Below are 19,726 nucleotides of genomic sequence, written 5' to 3' on the forward strand. Positions count from 1 at the left end.
CACATTACAAACAGTAATGTGTTCGCCATCCAAAAAATCGTGATCTATGGCCATTCCGTGGTCATTATACATATTAGGCATCCATTATTGCCCTGCACAGTTATCCAAAAGCTTGTTACCATTGTTTAATTTAATTCTGCAGCTATCTTTTCTAAATCAATGTTTAAGGTATGGAGATATACCCAACATGTTCTAGACAGAAGACTGATACAACAGATTTATTTACCTATACTCAGAAGGATCATAATATTTAAGCAATCTTGATTAGTTAAGACTGCAGTAATTTTTAGTTTAAGATAAGCAATTCAGTTAAAACAATTATCAAACAAAACATCTTACATATCAGTACAAAATGCATACCAGCTTAATAAAACTCTAAAATAGATATAGATGATAAATATGGTGCAAGACTTTTCTATTTCTTTGGATTTATAAATTAATTGTTCAACAAAAATAATATAAGGATCCTAACAAGTAATGCAAGTTTTAAGATAGAATCATAGAGTTGGAAGAGACCACATGCACCATCTAGTCCAACCCCCTGCCATGCAGGAACAGATGTTGGCTTTATAATGGCTAAAAACTGAAAATACTATTTTGATAGAATGTACTTGTTTAATAAAAGTATCTTTGGACAACTAGAGTGAGATGACTTCATGTGATCATATTCTTCCTAAGCGGTTGTCCTTTACAAAACAACAATGGTTTTATAATTAAACAATCAGATGGAATCACAGGCAATCTGGATCATTCCTCCTCTGTTTTCTCACCTATGTGGGGTTATAATTTTTGTATTCTAGTCTCAGGACTTAGGAGATTTTTGCTCCTGCATTCAAGGAACAGTAATCAGTTCCTTGGGTTGTAGAAAATGCTTCAGTGAAATGGAAACATATTCACCATATGTAGAATTTCAGTTTTGGAACTTGCTTTCAAAATTATGCTATAGCCTTGAAAAGCTGAACATGGAACATCTTAGCAAACATGGATTTTTTCATATAATAAAATACAGGTGAAACATTAAACAACACAAATGCTCTATTAGTATTTCAACTGTGCCAGTGAAATGTGACATATTGCATGTGTGATGTTGCTTACCTCTACCTACCCTCAGAATTAGTCTTATTATCAGGGACATTGAGGCAAGCAGCAGTAATTTAGAGGACAGCAGTGGATATCACCGTCTCTTCCCTTCTGAGCTCCCAGCTATTCCCCAGTTTTGGAGGACAGATAAGTGTGTGTTGCCAGTCTGTTCTGCACCACCTCAGGTGTAATGGGGTTCTATCCTATTGCCAATGCAGCTGCCAGACTAGCATCTTCTATGTGTCGGAATACATTAGGCCACTATCTTGTCCTTTGCAAAATGTATTCAGACGGCTTTGGTCCTACCACTCCAAAAAACTCAGTACTATTCCGTTTTACTTACGTAAATACTTACAGTGTTTTTAATTTAGTTTGGTTTAGTTTTCCTCAAATTATATTTGACATTTCATTGACTCAAGAAAGTCTTTGGGCTATTTCACTTTAGATCCTCAGGTGGGAGGTAGCATTCCTGAGATTCAGTTCAGTGGAAAATAGAGGAGATATTGTTTAATTCTTGTATTCAAATTCACTAAATGGTTTGGGACAATTAATTTCCAATTGTTTCCCAGTAGAGTAGATTTACTTGTACATTAATGAAGCACAGGTGTTAGGCCCCTGGTGTCTTTGTGCCTAGGAGGCATATTTAGGTTGTTTATCTAGTCAGCCGTAGGTACCGCCAGGTACTCAAGCTTGCCTTTAACAGTTTATACAGTGAGGGTTTCTTTTCTTTTAAAAAATTGCTAGCACCTGTTAAAATTTTAAAACTGATCATGTAGAAAGAAGAGAAGGCGATGGTAAACAGCACTAAAAGTTAACGGAAGTCATCTTCTCTTATGCTTAACTGCCCAGCTTGATGTTATGAAGAAAAGGAGCTTAATTTAGGTAAATGTGTTATGAGAAGAGGTAATAGACAACACTCTTTTTTCTTCTCATGTTTTGAAATTAGGTATCCTTTCAAATAGGTTCTGTTTTATCTAAGGGTGAAACCAAAATATGGCTATATTAATATTAATTTTCTTTGTTTATTCACTAAGCTTGGGTACCAATATTTTAGAGGAAATAGAATAGCCTCCACAGACATTATGAATTTCTGTAGCTGGCATAATTACAGTGATCTACATATTCATTAAATCCAGGGAAGAAATGTGTCCAAAAAGACAACCATGCGTTTAGAAATAGCACACTACTAAATATATACATTTGAAACTTCCTTTCCTTTTGTTTACCCAAAATTACTTCATGTTATATTGCTTTTCAGTTAGCTAAGTCCTTAATAATAATTTTAAAAGTTTTTTTGCTCTCATTCATTCTGTGCAGTAAAGAATGGGAAGAATTATTTGTAAACAACAATTACTTGGCAACAATACGACTGAAGGGGATTAATGGGCAGCTGAGAAGCAGCAGGTTCCGTAGTGTTTGTTGGAAGGTAAGAAGAAAATATTTATTTACAGCTTGCATTTGTAATATATCAACACATTACCTGATGCACTTGAATATTGCTTATGTGAAGAGTCATTGAGTTTTGCAGAAGACATCACTTTTTGTCTGTTTTTCCTGATCAAATTGAAGGAGTTATTTCAAATGCTTTTGACTTGGAAGTATTTCATAATAAATATTCAATCACGTTAGTAGTTTTTAATTGAAAATACTGTTAAAATTGTGTAACTATTTAAATTCACCCTTACTTTTTAAATTGTTCTTTGTATCATTTTCTCCATCTGTGGATGGAGAAAAATGTGAAAGAGCAAGTCCAAATTTATAAGCTGATTGGGTTCAAGAAGCTAGGAGAGCATGTAGAAGGTATGGATCAAGTGCAACAATAAAAAGACTAAATCCAGGATCTGCTTTGCATTAACAGAAGGGCTCCACTTATCAAAGAGGCTTTTACATTATTTTGAGGGATTTACTATGAACCACAATACATTTTATTCAACACTACCTCCTCCGTGCAGTTATCAGGGACCACAGAAGCTGCCTGGTACCATCGTGAAAAATTGGGTATGTCTAATTCAGATGTACCTAACCAAGTACAGGCAGTCCCTAAGTTACAGACAAGATAGGTTCTGTAGGTTTGTTCTTAAGTTGAATTTGTATGTAAGTTAGAACAGGTGCTTTTTAAAGTGTAACTCCAGCCAAAAACATGCCTGTGCTGTTTGATTTGCTGTCTCTGCCCCTGTTCAGAAGATTCCATCTAGCTTTCTGTCCCTGAGACAATTGGATTTTGAAAAAAAAGACTTGTTGTGGAAACAAGGATTGGTGAGAAAGCTTCAGTGGAGACATCTTTCCCCATGATAACTCTTCTAGAAGTGAATTTCCTTCCTGAATGAGAGATTTCTCTCACTGTCTGTTGTCTCATCCCCATTCTTAACTATGAGTTGTTTATAAATCAGATATTTGTAACTTGGGGACTGCCTGTATAGATTCTATAATATTTAGGTCCATATTCCATATCCAGATTTCATATTTGTAGAACCAACACAATCAGTTATGATTGTGTTGATTATAACATTGACTACAATTGGCAAGTTTAAGCAGCATATTTCCATGTAGTTTTAGGTTGAGGCATATGCATTTTCCCATGCACATATCAGTGAAGTATCAACCAAGGATGCAATCTTGAGTGAATTGAAAACCTCTGATCTTTTTCAGTGGGTTGATACATTAAACCAATACAATACAGGTGAATCCAGTGGTCATTTTAGTTCGTTGCATAAAAGGTTTGCTATTTAGATTGTAGATTGATACACCTTGTATGTCTATCTAACCAGCATTTGTTTCATCTAATTTGCAGCTCTTTTTGAATGTTCTACCTCCTGATAGAAATCAATGGATCAGTAAAACAACAAAATTAAGAACATTTTATAACAAGATAAAAGAAATAGTAAGTTGTTCTATGGTTCCATATTTTCAGTGTTGTCTGGTAGGAAAGAAACTAAACTTTAAATCCTTATTCACACTTACAGCATATTACAAATCCTCGGAAAGCTGGACAGCAAGATGTGATGATCAACAATCCACTTTCACAGGATGAAGGGGTAAGCATAATCTCCTTTATGTATTGAGTATACAACAAAACATTTAATACTTGCTTCTAATGAAGTTGCTTGTATAGAAACTACATATGATAAATCTGGTCAGTGTGACAGAAAAATGTGGATGTGGGAGTCAAAGATGTTCCCAAAGAAATACATAAAGTACAGTGTTATCAGAGTAAATATGAAATGCCCAACACCTGCAAGGCCAGTATGTGAGTTCTACTTTACCCTTCAGTTTTGAAACATAAAATATGCTATTAACATTTTATATATGTGCCATAATAATGATTGTGGATTACATGTATTATCATTTATTTATTTACTATACTTATACCCCGCTCTTTTCACCCTGAAGGGGACTCAGAACAGCTTACAATTTGGCCACTTCAGTGCAACATAGCAACACAGTACATAAAACATCAAATTAAAACAATAAACAAATAAACATATAAATGCAACAAAACTGTTAAAACGACTAAAAACATAATCCTAGACTTGTGTTCATCCTTTATGCTGCTGTATTCGTATCTGTTCCATATTACACTATTGCCATATTCCCCAAACGCCTGGTTCCAGAGCCAGGATTTACCTTTTTTCCTGAAGACCAGGAGGGAGGGGACCAATCCGATATCATTGGTATCATTGGGGAAGGAGTTCATGGCTGAGGGGCCACCACTGAGAAGGCCCTGTCTCTCGTCCCTACCAATTACCAGTGGGTGGGGCTGAAGGGGATAGACAGTGTAGCAAGTAGACAGTCTCAGTCACAGCTTATCCTTCTTGAACTGTCTATTTATTTATTTACAACATTTTTACCACTCTTATCTCACCCGAGGGGACTCAAGGCAGCTTATAACAACTGGCAAAAATTCAATGCCCAAATACAATCAGTAAAAATCAACAATACATCTACAACAATTAACAATAATTGATAAAAACACATATACAAGCTTAAAACATATAGTTACTATATAGCCTATGACCATTTGACATATTCAACAAGCTTATATAAGTTTGTGAGCTGCTTTGAGTCCCCATATGGAGAAAGAAGGTGGGATATAAATAAACATTATTATTATTATTAATAATAATAATATTAATATAACCTAACCCATCCTGGTGAATTGTTAAGTAGGGGTGTGATTAATCATTTTATGCTGTCATCTCATCTACACCCAACAATAGATATAATCACCACCCAATTCATTCCTGAATTTCCAACATCCCCAAAAAAAGCATGATGTGACCCAGTTCATTCCTCAACATTCCCAGTATTAATGCAGAGGTTTTATACAAACAAAATCCAGAGCTTTATACTTTTACTTCTTATATCTAGTAGGGGAGATTTTGTGCTCACTCCATTCAAATTCACCTTTAGGTCCACTATTCAAGAGCGAAATGAAACAAAAGTATTGCACTTCATACACCATCTCTAAACTGACAAAAGGGAGTTGAAGATGCTCTTCTCCAGAAGTGGAGCATGCTGTTTATTCATCACTCTCAGCTGATGATGTCTTGATGAGCAAGAGATCAGAGCTGGGACTTTGTTTCATTCTCTCAGAGAGTTGCCACCTGTTCTTATTCATTTAAAATAAATGTTAGTCATCAGCTCTTTTATTTAAACATTTCTGCAATTTAAAAAAAAACAGCTGAATATACCATGATTAATTCCTCTAGTGAATATCAAGAGGAATCAATAATGTCGATATATTGCCTGTTGAATTTGTATCTCATATTATTTTAAAGCAATGTACTGTATTACAATGGCAGTTTTGAACTATCCAATGACCACATAACCAGAAATCTTTTGTGAAGCTTATGGCTTTCTGTTATTTTCTAGTAGGCTAAGCCATTTTGTTTAAGCTTTGCATGAATACGGATCAGAGCCTTCTGCAAATGTTTGCAGCTGTGGAATTGTAAAAATATCACAGGAATAGCTTTTGGTTTAAATTAGACAATATAGTATAGAATAGCTCTTTCCATTGTGCTGTAGATTAACCATATAGTCAGGCCTGTGGCTGCCAACGAAGGCAGACATTCCGAATCTTCTCCATTTTGTTCCCCTAATGATGACTACGAATACAAAATCTTTGGTAGGACATCATTCCTTTTCAAGTTTTCCTACTTTACAAGAAGTGTGGATCTGTGTGGTAGTGAAGAAACATTATTTGTTTCTGTTAGCAAATTAGCAAATATTATTGGGAAAGAGCTAAGGGAAGCACGAAGCTCCCATTTTTGTATGCAGTTCTGTAAGGTCTGCTTTTGCATTGTTCACAAGTGTGCAAAAGTTTCAGTAACAATCTATATAAATAAAAATGTAATGTCCATTTGTGAGGGACCTCATATCTCCCAAACTTTTTCACCAATTGCTTTTGAAATTTGGACAAAACGTAGCATTCAAACTCGTGAGTGTTTTAATGCATTAACATACGTAATATTATATACCTGTCACACCTGAGACAGGTAAAACCATTATTTGGTTCACAAACAGCACCATCTGTTGGATGAACAAGCAACAGCCGATGTACTACAAACAACTTTTTAAGGATAGAGGAGAACAGCTGGAGCAGGGATGGAGACGGCAAGGTTGAGGCACTGGGATCTTTTCCTGGGAGGGGCCTATGGCCTCTCCCAGCAGGAAAATAACATGGGAGCATGGCCAGAAAGGAAGCCACAGCCGCCCCTATCATTCTCCCCAATCGAAGGGCAGAGAAAGAAAGAGATCTATATCCATCCATCCAGCTATCTATATTTACACTCAGGCACAATCTTTAGAATTCTGCAGTTTACATGTAGACACGGATTGATTCTCACATGGACAATAATATGTGTGTTCCAGAGTTTCCAAACCGCGCCATCTCTATATCTACACAGACAATGGAACAACCACAAATATTGCCTATCCACAATCATTGTGCAATCACATATATCTGAAATCTGCTCTTTCACTATCCTTTCTTTCCCATTTAACCAGATTAGGCCACAGCAATGCATGGCTAGGTCCAGCTAGTTGCTCTATAAATGTTAGTTATGACAAATCCAAATGTTTCTTTATATTTATGCAAGCCATTAAAACGAGAAGGGCAATATTGTGATAAGAGGTTCCAAACTCAGGGTCATAAGCTCAGTTTAACTTTCAGCAATAGATTTTTAAAATTAGAACATCACAGTTTTAATCAGGTCTAATTAAAACCCTCAGAAATCTTGGGGTATATGGAAGATCAGAATTAGAGTCAGGAGTAAGAAGAACAGAAATTAGTAAAAGCAACACTATGCTATCATATTTATATAATTAGAACCTGTCAGCTGTTTCTCCCATTTGGTATTTATTTTCCAGTATTACCTGCACATTAGAGCCCCGGTTATCTGAGATAAAGGGGCGGGCCAAATCTCGGATAACCAAAGTGCTCGGATAGGGCGAGGGTGATCTGGGGCGTGTTCCGCGTTTCTCGGAGGGGCAGGCCATTGCTCCAGCAAGGCCCTCTCCCTCTGAGAAACTAGGAGCGTGCTGCGGGTTTTCCTCAGCCAGGCCATTGCTGGAGGAAACTTTCCTCCAGCAAGGGCCTGGCCGAGGGAAATCCAGAGAAGCCCTCAGCAAACCCTCACCCCTTGGGAAGCAGCCCATGAGCGCTGCTGCAGCAGCGATCGCAGGGTGCTTCCGGGGTGCTTCCTCCCCCCTCTCCTTCTCTTAAACTCCCTTCGCTTGAGAGAAGGAGAGGGAGAGGGAGGGGTGCCTCCAGCAGTGCCTCAGATAATATGGAGGCTCAGTTAACCGGAACTCGGTTAACCGGGGCTCTACTGTACTTCATTTGGATGGGAACGACAGCTTAGTAGCATACACTTTGCTTTCAAAATATCTCAAATTTTATCCTTGATACTTCCAAATAGAGTAGGGAAGAACCTGAGTCAGAAACTCTGCAAAGTGTAACCACAGTATAAAGGAGATAAATGCACTCATATAATAGCCTTCAGTAAAGTATTTATTCCATAAATGTTTGCTTGCAAGGTATAGTGAAATTTCACTCCAAAAATTGTAAAGTTAACTCCTGCTATTTCGATTTCACTGGGACCTTAAATACATACAATGCTTTCTGGATTGCAACAGGTTTTGTGATTGATTTTGTTTTGTGGGCAGTTTGATCAGAAGGTTTGATCTTTACAGATGGGAAGTTTAAAATTTGTATGCCATTATGTAACCTACCAGTATTATTCTATGTTTCATGTGATTTTCTAATTTTTTTTTCAGAGTCTTTGGAACAAATTTTTTCAGGACAAAGAACTTCGAGGAATGATTGAGCAAGATGTGACAAGAACGTGAGTTAACCATTTTAGAAAATTCTGTTGAAAGATAGTCATCTTTTGACCACATTCAATCCATCAGAGCTATATGTTATTTCCCCAGGGAAATAACTCCCAGGAAAATAATTCTCATAAAAGAAATACATTAGTGGCACAAATACAGTTGCAGAGCCAGACATTTGTTTATCCCTTCTTAACATTTCAACCCAATCTTTGATGGTGTCATGCCTTTGATGGTGTCATGCCGAGTCCCCACGGGGAGATGGTGGCGGGGTATAAATAAAGTATTATTATTATTATTATTATTATTATTATTATTATTATTATAAATGATTTTATTGTTCTCTTGTCAGCATATGACATAAAGGGTGCCCAACAAGATTTAGATCTGATTAAAGGACAGAATTCAAATAATCTCAGTCTGTAAGAAATATTTTAAATTTGTCTCTTAAACTATTCAGACAGGTTTATTTTAAATTAATATTATGAGATGTTGCATTCATTTTGAGTAAGAACAGGGCAGAAAATATGAGAGGAACTGACAGATAGTTTGACAAAATTATGTTTATAATTTAAGATTGAACAGATGATTTTCTATAATTTTTAACACTTAATCAATAAACAGTGATGTATAATTAGTGAGAAATGTCATTCATCTAGAGGAATTTAGCATGTGTATTGCTTTGCCTACTGCCAGAGATGTCTTTTAAAATGTCCTTATTACCATTGTGAATTTGTTTCCATTTCTTCAGTGCTTGGGTCATATCTGTTAAGGAACTTATCAGTGTCAGAACTCAATTCCAGAAAATATTTTGTCAGACTTAGAACTCTGATTGCACTTATTGTAACTCCAATTAAACTCAATTACTTGTTATGTGGCATGTTCCTATTCTGACTCTGTCATACTCCTACAGTAAGTTTAGACTGAGTAAATACATCATGTGGATTTCAAAATGTACAATTTATTTTGATACCTTTTTCCATTTATGTAGAATTGATAGAGGGGGGGGAACAATAGACAGGAAAAACTGATAATTGCTTCATATTTTATTCTCTGTGCACTAGATGTATTTTCAAATGCATTTATACGGTTCATTCTATAATTAAAATCTGAGTATGCCTTCATGCAAATTTTCACAGATGGCATTTTTTTGTTTTTAAATGGGTATAATTCAGAATATTTAAGATGATATAAATATCCAAGTTTTAATTGGGAAATTAAAGTTTGAATAGTGATAAATCTACTAGTTATAGTAGATTTCAAAGGGATTATATTCCCATACTTTTTAACTAGTCCTACTATATGGAAAATTCAAATATCTAGGTATTTAAAATAGTTGTGTACTGCCAGTTATTCAAGCTACTCTTAGCATTTGTATCTACAACTATGTTTCCCCTGTCACTTTGATTTGCAACTGATTTGCAACTAAGAGAATAAATATGTTTTCTTTGTGGTCTCTGTGATTCACACAACTGTGCTTGCACATAACATTGTTAGGAACCTTCTAGAATCACTAGGCCAAAAGGTTTTGGCAGTAACCCTGTCCTCCATCCCGTGGCCTTATAAGGCCTGGTTGCCACCAAAATTCCTCAGTTTCTTTCACCATGCTGCAACCGGTTTCAGGAATTTTTGCACTTTGAACTTGTTAGTTCATCAGACTTCTTGCTTCCTGAAGCAAACTTAGCTGTTGTGTTTCTTCTCGGAAGAACCTCAGATACAGTCTTGTCTTACAAAGGGTCCCGCTTTCAGTTCATCTTGCTCCATGAATACAACTCATTTTAAGTGGTGCAAACAATGTACAAACAAACTTCCCAACATGGATGGACAAAGCAAAGGATGCCTCCTTTGCTTTGGTGAGGGCCACTCCATCCAGTTATACATTCATTGCCAGACTTGTATGCCTCAGTCGAGGAAGAACTGGAAGACGAGGCTTCATTCCTCCTTGTACCAACAGGCCTTTTCACCTTCTTCCATGGCCTCTCGCTCAACATCAAAATCCCAAGCTGGATCAAAACACTCGGACGTGGACGCATTGAAGTCCTGCCTCAAGGAAGCCCATCTCTCCTTTGATTCTTCGATAAAGGCTACTATGAAACATTCAGCCGAGGAGACCATGGCTCCCCATTCAAAGAAAACTAAATCCCAAGGAGTCCACTCCTTTGCCCGAGAAGCCCCCGACACTGGTGAAGGCCTTTGAATCTGAGGAGGCTAGAAAAAAAGGTAAAAAAATGTTGAAGGGGGAATCTTGAGCATCTCACAGCAAACTGCCAGTCCTAACCACTGAATTACAAGGGCCCAGAGGGCAACTCCTGATGTATCTCATTGGCCTTGCCTCTGGAAGGAGGGCTTGAGACTGCTGAGCCACACTCCGAGAGTGAAGAGCTTGAGCCTCCTGCAGAAGTCACCACGGTGCCCCCAGCAACACCTCCAGTTGACTATGGGAATGAATCCGTCATAGCCAGATCCCATCAGAGGTCACGTGCTGCCTCTGTGGACTGCCCTGTTGGGGCTGAAGCCTCTCTGGTACCACCGCATCATCAACATGCAGGACGATACTAAGACCCATGCAGTGTCTTAGTATCATGAAAAAACTGTCCAGCAGACAAAGCCTCCAACACCTCCTCTCAGATGACCATTGCTATATGCCTCCAGCGGGTACAACTCTCCTGTGAGGTCTGCCCGTTCCTTCAATGGGGACTTCATCAATGAAGATTATGAGCTTCATTCCCCTCTGTGTAAAGCAGCTAAAGGGAGTACCCCATCCACCTTTGTATCCCATTACCACCAAAACGTTTCTGCCTAGTGATTCTAGAAGGTTCCAAACAATGCTCTGCACAGACACAGATTACCCAGTTATGTGAATTCACAGATCACCACTCGAAGAAATACAGTTACAGATAAGCAACCTGTCCATATTTAATTCTCAGCCTTTTTCCTTTCCATAATGATTCCATTAGAAAATTGATAGTTCACTGTTTATAAAGAATTCACATCAATGATCAGTATTCTGGATATAATTGAAGGAATTCATACATCATCTTATTTCCTTAATCCTAATTTGTGTGTCAAAATGTTCACTTTCTTTTTACACTTTTATCACTTGTTCCCTGAAAGTTTTTAAATGTGAAACAGATACCATTGATTTCAATTTTCATATACAGGTAGTCCCCAAGTTACAAACATCCAACTTAAAAATTACTCATAGTTAAGAACAGGAAGTGAGAAAAATCTACCCCTTGGAAGGGAAATTCCCTCCTGAAAGCGTTATCGTGAGGAAAAGATGTCTCTACTGAAGCTTTATATTTGGAACACAAATATCTATAACTAAGATACATGAAGTAGTATGTTATTGTTATTTGTTATGAGAAAGCTTCAGTAGATGAAGTATCATGTTATTGTTATGTAACAATAATATAATACTTCATCTACTGAGGCTTTCTCACCAATCCTTGTTTCCACAACAAGCCATTTTTTTCAAAATCCAGTTATCACACACATAGATAGATAGATAGATAGATAGATAGATAGATAGATAGATAGATAGATAGATAGATAGGAGTTACACTTAAAATGTACCTGCAGATTCAGCAAGAACAGCCTACAGAACCTGTCTTGTCCATAACTTGGAGACTCCCTGTAAATATGAACAGGATTATTATATAATTCTATGTAATATTGAAATCTTAGAGCTCAGACTTAACTGGCCAAAACAGGCAACAACCGGGTGAGCCAGCCTTAAATCAACTGTCATTGTGATGATCCAAAAGCCCACCCAGTCTTGAAGTCACTTAAGTCTACTTCAGCCATGGCTTAGGTTTATGCCAGCACTGGGCTTGTATTCCTGCCTTCAAGGAAGTTTGGATATCTCACATCATTAGACTGTCCCCTTTTAGTTGTTGTTGTTGTTGTTGTTGTTGTTGTTATCTATGTCATCATTACTGTTGTTGTCCTCGTTCTTTTTATTTCTTTGCCAAAGCTATTCAGTTCGCCTAGAATATTCATTTCTTTTTGGGAGATTGCAGACATCAGCTAATAGAATGACATTTCTGCCAGCAGACATGGTTTGTATATACAGTAGAGCCCCACTTATCTGACTTCCGTTTATCCGACACTCCGTATTATCCGATGCCTGGGGCACCCTCACTCACCCCCTCTCAGGCCAGCGCAAAAAAGGTGGTGGCAGCCATTTTCCCCTGCTCCCTTGCTCACTCACCAGGCCAGGTCCTGGGTCTGCTGCCACTGCCGCCATTACTGCCGGGACCTGTCTGGTGAGTGAGTGAGCGGAGGGAGGGAGGGCCTTTGCCGCCCGCCATCGCACTTGCTCATTCACTCACTCACCAGGTGGGGTCCTGGTTCTACCCTTGCTGCCAGGAGCCAGCCTGGTGAGTAAGCCAACGAGCAAGGGAGGGCGAGTGGGAAGCAAAGGAGCAGCAGCGGGGCACCTTGCAAGCCTCTCTTGTCCTCTTCCTCCTTCTCCTCTTCCTCCAGAGTTAGCCTGCCAAGGGAGAAGAGGAGGGGGGTTGCGAGGAACAGCGGTGGGGCTCCTTCCAAGCCTTGCTTGTACTCTTCCTCCAGCAAGCTGGCTCTGGAGGGAGAGGAGGAGGAGGAGGAGGAAGAGGAAGAAGACAAGCAAGGCTTGGAAGGTGCCCCACCACTGTTCCTCGCGATCTCCCTCCTCTTCTCCCTCAGAAGAAGAGGAGGAGAAGGAGGAAGCAACAGGGGAAGAAGCTCCTTCATCTGCCACCCTCCCTATTATCTGACAGTTTCAATTATCCGTCAGTCAGCCCGCCAGTTTAAGTCGGATATTCGAGACTCTACTGTAATGCTAACCCATCCCAAACTAGTGCATGTTTGAGTTAAGATTGCAGGATTAAACCATTTTAGGGAGAGGCCAGAGACCAACCTTCATATTCGTCTCTTTATAAAATGAAATTTTCTTAATTTTTCAGATTTCCAGAAATGCAGTATTTCCAAGAAGAAAATGTGAGAAAGATTCTTACAGATGTTCTCTTTTGTTATGCCCGGGAAAATGAGCAATTACTTTATAAACAGGTAATGAAACTGTTTTACAGGTAGTATCTGTCTTCTATATTTTTTACAATTGATTGAGTAACAACATTGTTTTTAATTATATTGTAAATTGTGAAAGTTTTGTGCTGAGGCACAGGCAGTCCAATAATTGCTTGTTAAAGAAAAACATCAGTTCAGACCATATTCATCCCATTTATGTGTGACATTAGTTTTGGATTTTTCCCTCATTGTTGCAAATTTTCCCATTTTTTAAAAAAAATAATGTTATTCCATCTTCTTATCCCTAAACTGCCATTATATATACACAAAATAAATCAAGGCTAAATTAGCTGAACACAGGTCCGAGTGAAATCAGCATGACAAATTAGTAATAATTTATGTCCCATTGTCCACATTCTTACAGTATATTTCCTCTTCCTTGCATGCTCTAACTTCTAGTCTTTTTTTCTTCTCTTCACACAATGAAAAAGATCTGCTCCAGAGATTTTTTTTCAGCATGTCTCACCACATTCAAGAGACTGCAGATGGAGCTCTTTGTTCAAATCTCCAAAGAAGTTTACAGTTCAGGTGGAAATGTGTGATCTTTCAAAGACTGGGATGCAAGCAGTATAGAGGTTTAAAGGGAAGCAACTATACTTTGTTTCTAAAATGTACAGTAGAGCCCCAGTTAACCAAGCTCCGGTTAAATGAGGCTCTGGGTTATCCGAGGCACCGTCGGGGGCGCCCCTCCCTCTCCCCCTCCCCCTCCTTCTCTTGAGTTCGAGAGAAGGAGAAGGAGAGGGAGGAGGAAGCACCCTGCAATAGCTGCTGCCTAGCAGCTATGGCAAGGCGCTTCCCAAGGGGTGTGGTCTTGCCCAGGGACATCCCTCAGTGAGACCACGCCCCTTGGGAAGCACCTCGCCATCACTGCTGTCTAGGCAGCAGCAATGGCGAGGCGCTGCCCAAGGGGCGTGGTCTCAACCAGGGACGTCCCTGGGCGAGACCTGGGCCCAGGCAAGCCCCTCGCCATTGCTGCTGCCTAGACAGCAGCTATGGCGAGGCGCTTCCCAAGGGGTGTAGTCTCGCCCAGGGACGTCCCTCGGCAAGACCTCGCCCTATCTGAGCCGTTCAGTTATCCCTTTATCTCGGTTAACTGGGGCTTTATTGTATTGGCAGTTAACACCATTTTAAAAAACAAAAGATTATATATATTTTTCTAAGATAGCTTATCTATTGTTGTTTTTAACTAAACCAGTGTGGTGTAATGGTTTGAGCATTGACTCTGGAGACCACTGCTCATATCCCCATTCAGCCAAGGAAACCCTCTACGTGAACTTGAGCAAATCACACTCAGGCTCAGAGGAAGGCAAAAACAACCCCCCCTCTGTACAAATATTGCCCCCCCCCCAAAAAAAACCAACCCTGCGATAACGTCACCACAAGTAGGAAATAACTCAGTCTTCAGAAAAAAGCTCATATATGCAGTAGAATCTCACTTATCTAACCTTCTGTATTATCCAACACTGTCTGCCTTTTAGTATTCAGTGTTTATGTAGTCAATGTTTTCAATACATTGCAATGTTTTGGTGCTAAATTCGTAAATACAGTGACTACTACATAACGTTCCGTGTATTGAACTGCTTTTTCTGTCAACTTGTTGTAAAACATGATGTTTTGTTGCTTAATTTGTAAAACTATAACATAATTTGGTGTTTAATAGGCTTTTATTTAAACCGTCCTTATTATCCAACATTTTCACTTATCCAACATTCTGCCGGCAAGAATCTACTGTAATATTGTGTAGCAGTCTAAACTGGAGGTTACTGTATGAATAACTGTACCCAAACTATCATACTTGAACCCTTTCAATAACAAAGATACGAGCACTTTTTCATGTGGATGTCTGGAATTTGGGTAGAAGAAAGGCAATCTCAGTGATTGAGTACTTGTCCTCATCAGTATTGATTTGGGAATAAAAGAAGGATCTATGCACCAAGATAACTCGTCATCATCAAAGCTACAAAAATTAGCGTTAATGGATAAAGATGCCAGTTCATAAACCTTTTGAGCCAATATAATGGCCACTAAAACAGCACCTTGAACAAAAGACATCTTAGTGAGGCCTCCTTCAAAGGCTCAAGTCGAAACCCAATTATAATATTTGAACACTACATTTTGGTTGCATAAGGAAAACATAGGAACTGCCTGTAGAGCTTCTAGGGTTGCGCCTTGGATAAACCTTTTAACATGTGGGTGAATGATAATATTTTCTCAGCAAACAATAATACTTCAAATAGTTCTAAAACCTGTTTTAGAGTGTTAGGCCTTAAGCTCAGAAGAGAATCAGAGTTGTCTGTCATTGAACAGGAGTCTGAGTTGAACAGAAGCCTGGCTATAATGAAAAGGATAACAAACATTATCCTTTGGTGGAAGAGACAAAATGGAAGGAGTTTCAACCTTGTGAGCAAAGCTGATGGGTGATTAAACTGTGTGAAAGCTTGCCTATATGTTTTGGGTCATATGTATTATCTGAGCACATAGTCTCAAGAGCCCAGTGTTATTCTTACTCAGTCTTTGAAGCAGATTGAACAAGGGCTCAGGAAACAGGATAAAAACAGCAAGTACTTCATGTGAACATTTCATGTGAGAACAACAAGTATTTGAGAACATCAAGCCGCAAGTTATTTGATATAGGACATATATAGGACAACCAAGCATGGATGGTGAAGAAGCTGCTGCAGTGACTTGAAACATCAGTACTGTTTGTGTTCTTAATGAAGATGTAAGAAACTATTCTTGCAGCAAGTGCAAATTGATTGCACTTCTGGAAGAGAATGCCTGGAAGATGAAATGCCCTGCCTGACTTACCGGGCCCTGCAGGGCTCATACTCCCCAGGAAGCCTTGCGTCATGCTTGCCACTCACCTTCTCATTCAGCCAGTCAGAGGCAGACGTTACGCTGCACCATGGTTGGCTGAAGCAGACGGACCAGAAAGAAGACTGGTTCACCTGCAGAGTATTTAAGGTGATGCTCTGCTTTGAATTCACTTCCTGAGACCTTTTGTTGCAGTTGGCATGGGACCTGAATCTGGTGCAGGAATTTTTCCCCTCTCGATGAGGAGTATGGCGTATGTCATATGCCTCTGGAGGGCACAATGGAGACGGTGACCCAGAGCGGCATGGACAGGAGCCGGCACTGTGCTCTCTATCTATTTCTAGGTTCATTGGTATATAGGACCCACGTATTGGTGCCAACCCCATTTTTGCTTGCAATCAATAAACAAGTTGTGGCCTTTGGTTATCTCAACAGTGTGTAAGACTGTCTCTAGGGCTAGGTCTGAGAGTGGTTTCCCCTGCACACACAGTGACTTTTTTGGACAGAGCATTGCATACTCCTGGAATAGCAACAACCTGATAATTCCCTTATGGAAGAAGATGTTTCACAAACACAGGAAAAGCAGACTTTGAAAAACGTGATCTGGGAGGTGAATTCTACAAGGACCTATACCATGACTATGTGATTGATTCGAGGTTTTCCCCTTAATCAAGAGTGATAAAGTACAGGAATAGGTAGCAATCACACTCTTCAGAGAGCTTCCAAGTGGTCTTGGAGGGATCAGTGGATCGAACTTGAGCCAATAATGTGATGTGACCAGGAACACAGTGCCCAAAGCGAAAGGAGTAACAGACCCTCTCTATTCAGCTTTTATTAGACCTCACTTGTAATACTGCATCCATTTCTGCACACCACAATTCAAGAAGGATATCGGCAAGCTGGAACATTTCGAGAGAAAGACAATCAAGGTGATAAAATATCTGTAAATCAAATCTTGTGGGGAACAGTTTAGTAAGCAGTGTATGTTTCACTTGAAGAAAAAAAGATTGAGAGTTGATATGATAGAGGGCAGAGGGGTTTTTTTTGCTGGTCCAGGGATACAACATGAAGCAGTGAATTAAAACAACAAGAGATTCTACCTTATGATTTGTTGTTTGAGATGAAATAGACTAGGACTTCTTAAACTTTATCAATTTGCGTGCCCTTTCTGTCCAATATGGTACTTACCTTTAAGGCCTTACATGGTCTAGGGCCGATGTACCTGAGGGACCGCCTCACCCCCTACAAACCCCAGAGATCCCTCCATTCTGAGGACCAAGACCTATTGGAAGTCCCCAGTTTTAAGACCTTGCATCTAATAACAACTAGACGCAGAGCCTTTTCAGCAGTGGCACCATCTCTCTGGAACACTCTGCCACCTGAAGTTTGTGCCTTGCTGGACTTATCAGCCTTCCGCAGGGCATGTAAGACACACCTGTTTCGGCAGGCTTTTGATTTCTGTTATTGATGTTTTTAAAAGATGTTTTTAAGATGTTTTAAGATGTTTTTACATTGTTAGATTTTAGCCTGTTCTTGTAAGCCGCCCCGAGCCCTAGGGGAGTGGCGGCATATAAGTTTGAATAATTAATAAATAAATAAATAAATATGTATATAAAATCGGTATAAAATCAAACATTTACTAATAATAAACCAGCATTCACAAGGCTTGCTAAACAGGCTGATTTTGCCTTTTTATGAAGTATAGCAGAAGCATTTTTAGTAGAGTCCATTGTAAACACTGCACGTTGTTGCTAACAAATTTGTGTAATGTATAAAACAACCATAGGTGGTGTTCAAAAACCTTTTACTGTTACCAATTTTTTTGCGACCCCGACATTGAGCTAAGGCAGTGGTTCTCAGCCTGTGGGTCCCCAGATGTTTTGACCTTCAACTCGCAGAAATCCTAACTGCTGGTAAACTGGCTGGGATTTCTGGGAATTGTAGACCAAAACACCAGATATTCTATTCAAAAAATATCAGGTCAGTAGTACAGAAGAATATCAGGGTAAGGTTGTCAAAACATCAAAAGAAGTTGTCTTTGTTTTTAGAGTCCTACTTCTTGGAGGCTGAGGTCAAGCCAGTCAGGCAGGCTTGGTTCTATGCCTATCTCCACCAAATCATACAAAATTTTGAGTCTCCCTTAAAAAGTTGGTATTAGTCATCACATAGGAATAAATGGAAAGGTGGGGGTTATGTAGAAAGAGCAGACTTGTGGCAAACTTCATGAATCAGATCATGGGAGGACACCAAGACAATTTCATTCTGTTTTGGAATACACGGTGCCTTCTACATGAATGTGAAAAGGAACTATATTTCTTAGCTTTGATAAGACGTAAAGAGAAATGTAAATACTGCCACTTATTTAGTCTAGCCACACAACAAATTTTCTTGATATTTTTGATATTAGTTTGTTGAAGAGATAAACAATTCCAATCTGCTTATTTTCAGGGAGTGCAGCCTACATCTGCTGAGATGAACAGATAGATTAAAAGAATATTGATGCTCAGTAATTTATAGAGAGTGATATGTCCCTCTTTAATAGGCTTAAGTGTTCTCTCTTTATACTGAAACTCTTAAAGACTGCTTCCAAAGAAATAATACCTTACTACACAAGGATTGAGTATTTAGTCAGATCAATTAAAAAAAACTTTTGAGTTTTCTCACAAGCTGTTAAAGCTATTATTTTGTACTAGGTGACACCCCGTTTAACATAGACCATATTGTTAATAGTTATGGGATTTTATTGAATTAATGAGACTGTTATCATGTTGTAGAATGTCTTGCTGAGTTAATTGAAACTGCAGAGATTATATAAATGGTATTAATGAACTTTGACTGCCTAGTGCCACTGCTTTAATAAAGACTGCTTGGTGGGCTAAATGAACATCGGCAGATAAAAGAACAGGTTCAATTTTGTGAGCCTACAGGCTCTTAACAAAGAAAACTTTTTCACCTCTGTTTTTCAATAGTGTCAATTTCCCACATTGCAATAATTTTAGAAGATGGTTAATCGTGGGGTTAAAAAAGCTAAAGAGTATGCTAGATATGGCTGTGTATATGTACAATAACTAAGAAATGTTAACTACAATAGCAAATATTTAGGTGCTAGTGCTGAATTGCCTGAACAGTGAAGCAACTTTAATTCATTTTGACTCCACTCCCCATTTTGTCTCAATTGCACTTTGTCTTCATTGCCCTTGTTTATCTTATCCTATTCTTTGATACTTTGGCCTTCTTTGTTCATTACTTCCACTGTTTATAATAGTAGGCCAAGAAAGATCTCATGTTCATGTTGGGCTTTGGTGTCTTGGGCTTGGGCTTGTTGATTGTTGGATTGCATGATGTCATCTGCCACCTTTTTAAAAAAGTTCCTCAACTGTAGAAAAAGATTCCCCAATAAAGACAGACATTCTCATTGCCTCCTTTACTT

General features: G+C 38.8%; 1 protein-coding gene across 7 annotated transcripts in view; it reads left to right on the forward strand.

Annotated features, from left to right (window-relative positions):
• The window catches only part of tbc1d5 (TBC1 domain family member 5), a 298,355-nt gene that overhangs the window by 158,051 nt on the left and 120,578 nt on the right, over window positions 1-19,726 (forward strand). For all 7 annotated transcript variants that reach the window (XM_062957598.1, XM_008112724.3, XM_008112725.3 and 4 more), the window contains 5 exons: window positions 2,398-2,506; window positions 3,872-3,961; window positions 4,044-4,115; window positions 8,359-8,426; window positions 13,362-13,464. In XM_062957598.1, the coding sequence (XP_062813668.1) occupies window positions 2,398-2,506; window positions 3,872-3,961; window positions 4,044-4,115; window positions 8,359-8,426; window positions 13,362-13,464 (442 nt within the window). The remainder of the gene's footprint in view (window positions 1-2,397; window positions 2,507-3,871; window positions 3,962-4,043; window positions 4,116-8,358; window positions 8,427-13,361; window positions 13,465-19,726) is intronic.

The sequence above is a fragment of the Anolis carolinensis genome, chromosome 6 (genome assembly GCF_035594765.1).
Source record: "Anolis carolinensis isolate JA03-04 chromosome 6, rAnoCar3.1.pri, whole genome shotgun sequence".
In the NCBI taxonomy this organism is placed as follows: Eukaryota; Metazoa; Chordata; class Lepidosauria; order Squamata; family Dactyloidae; genus Anolis; species Anolis carolinensis.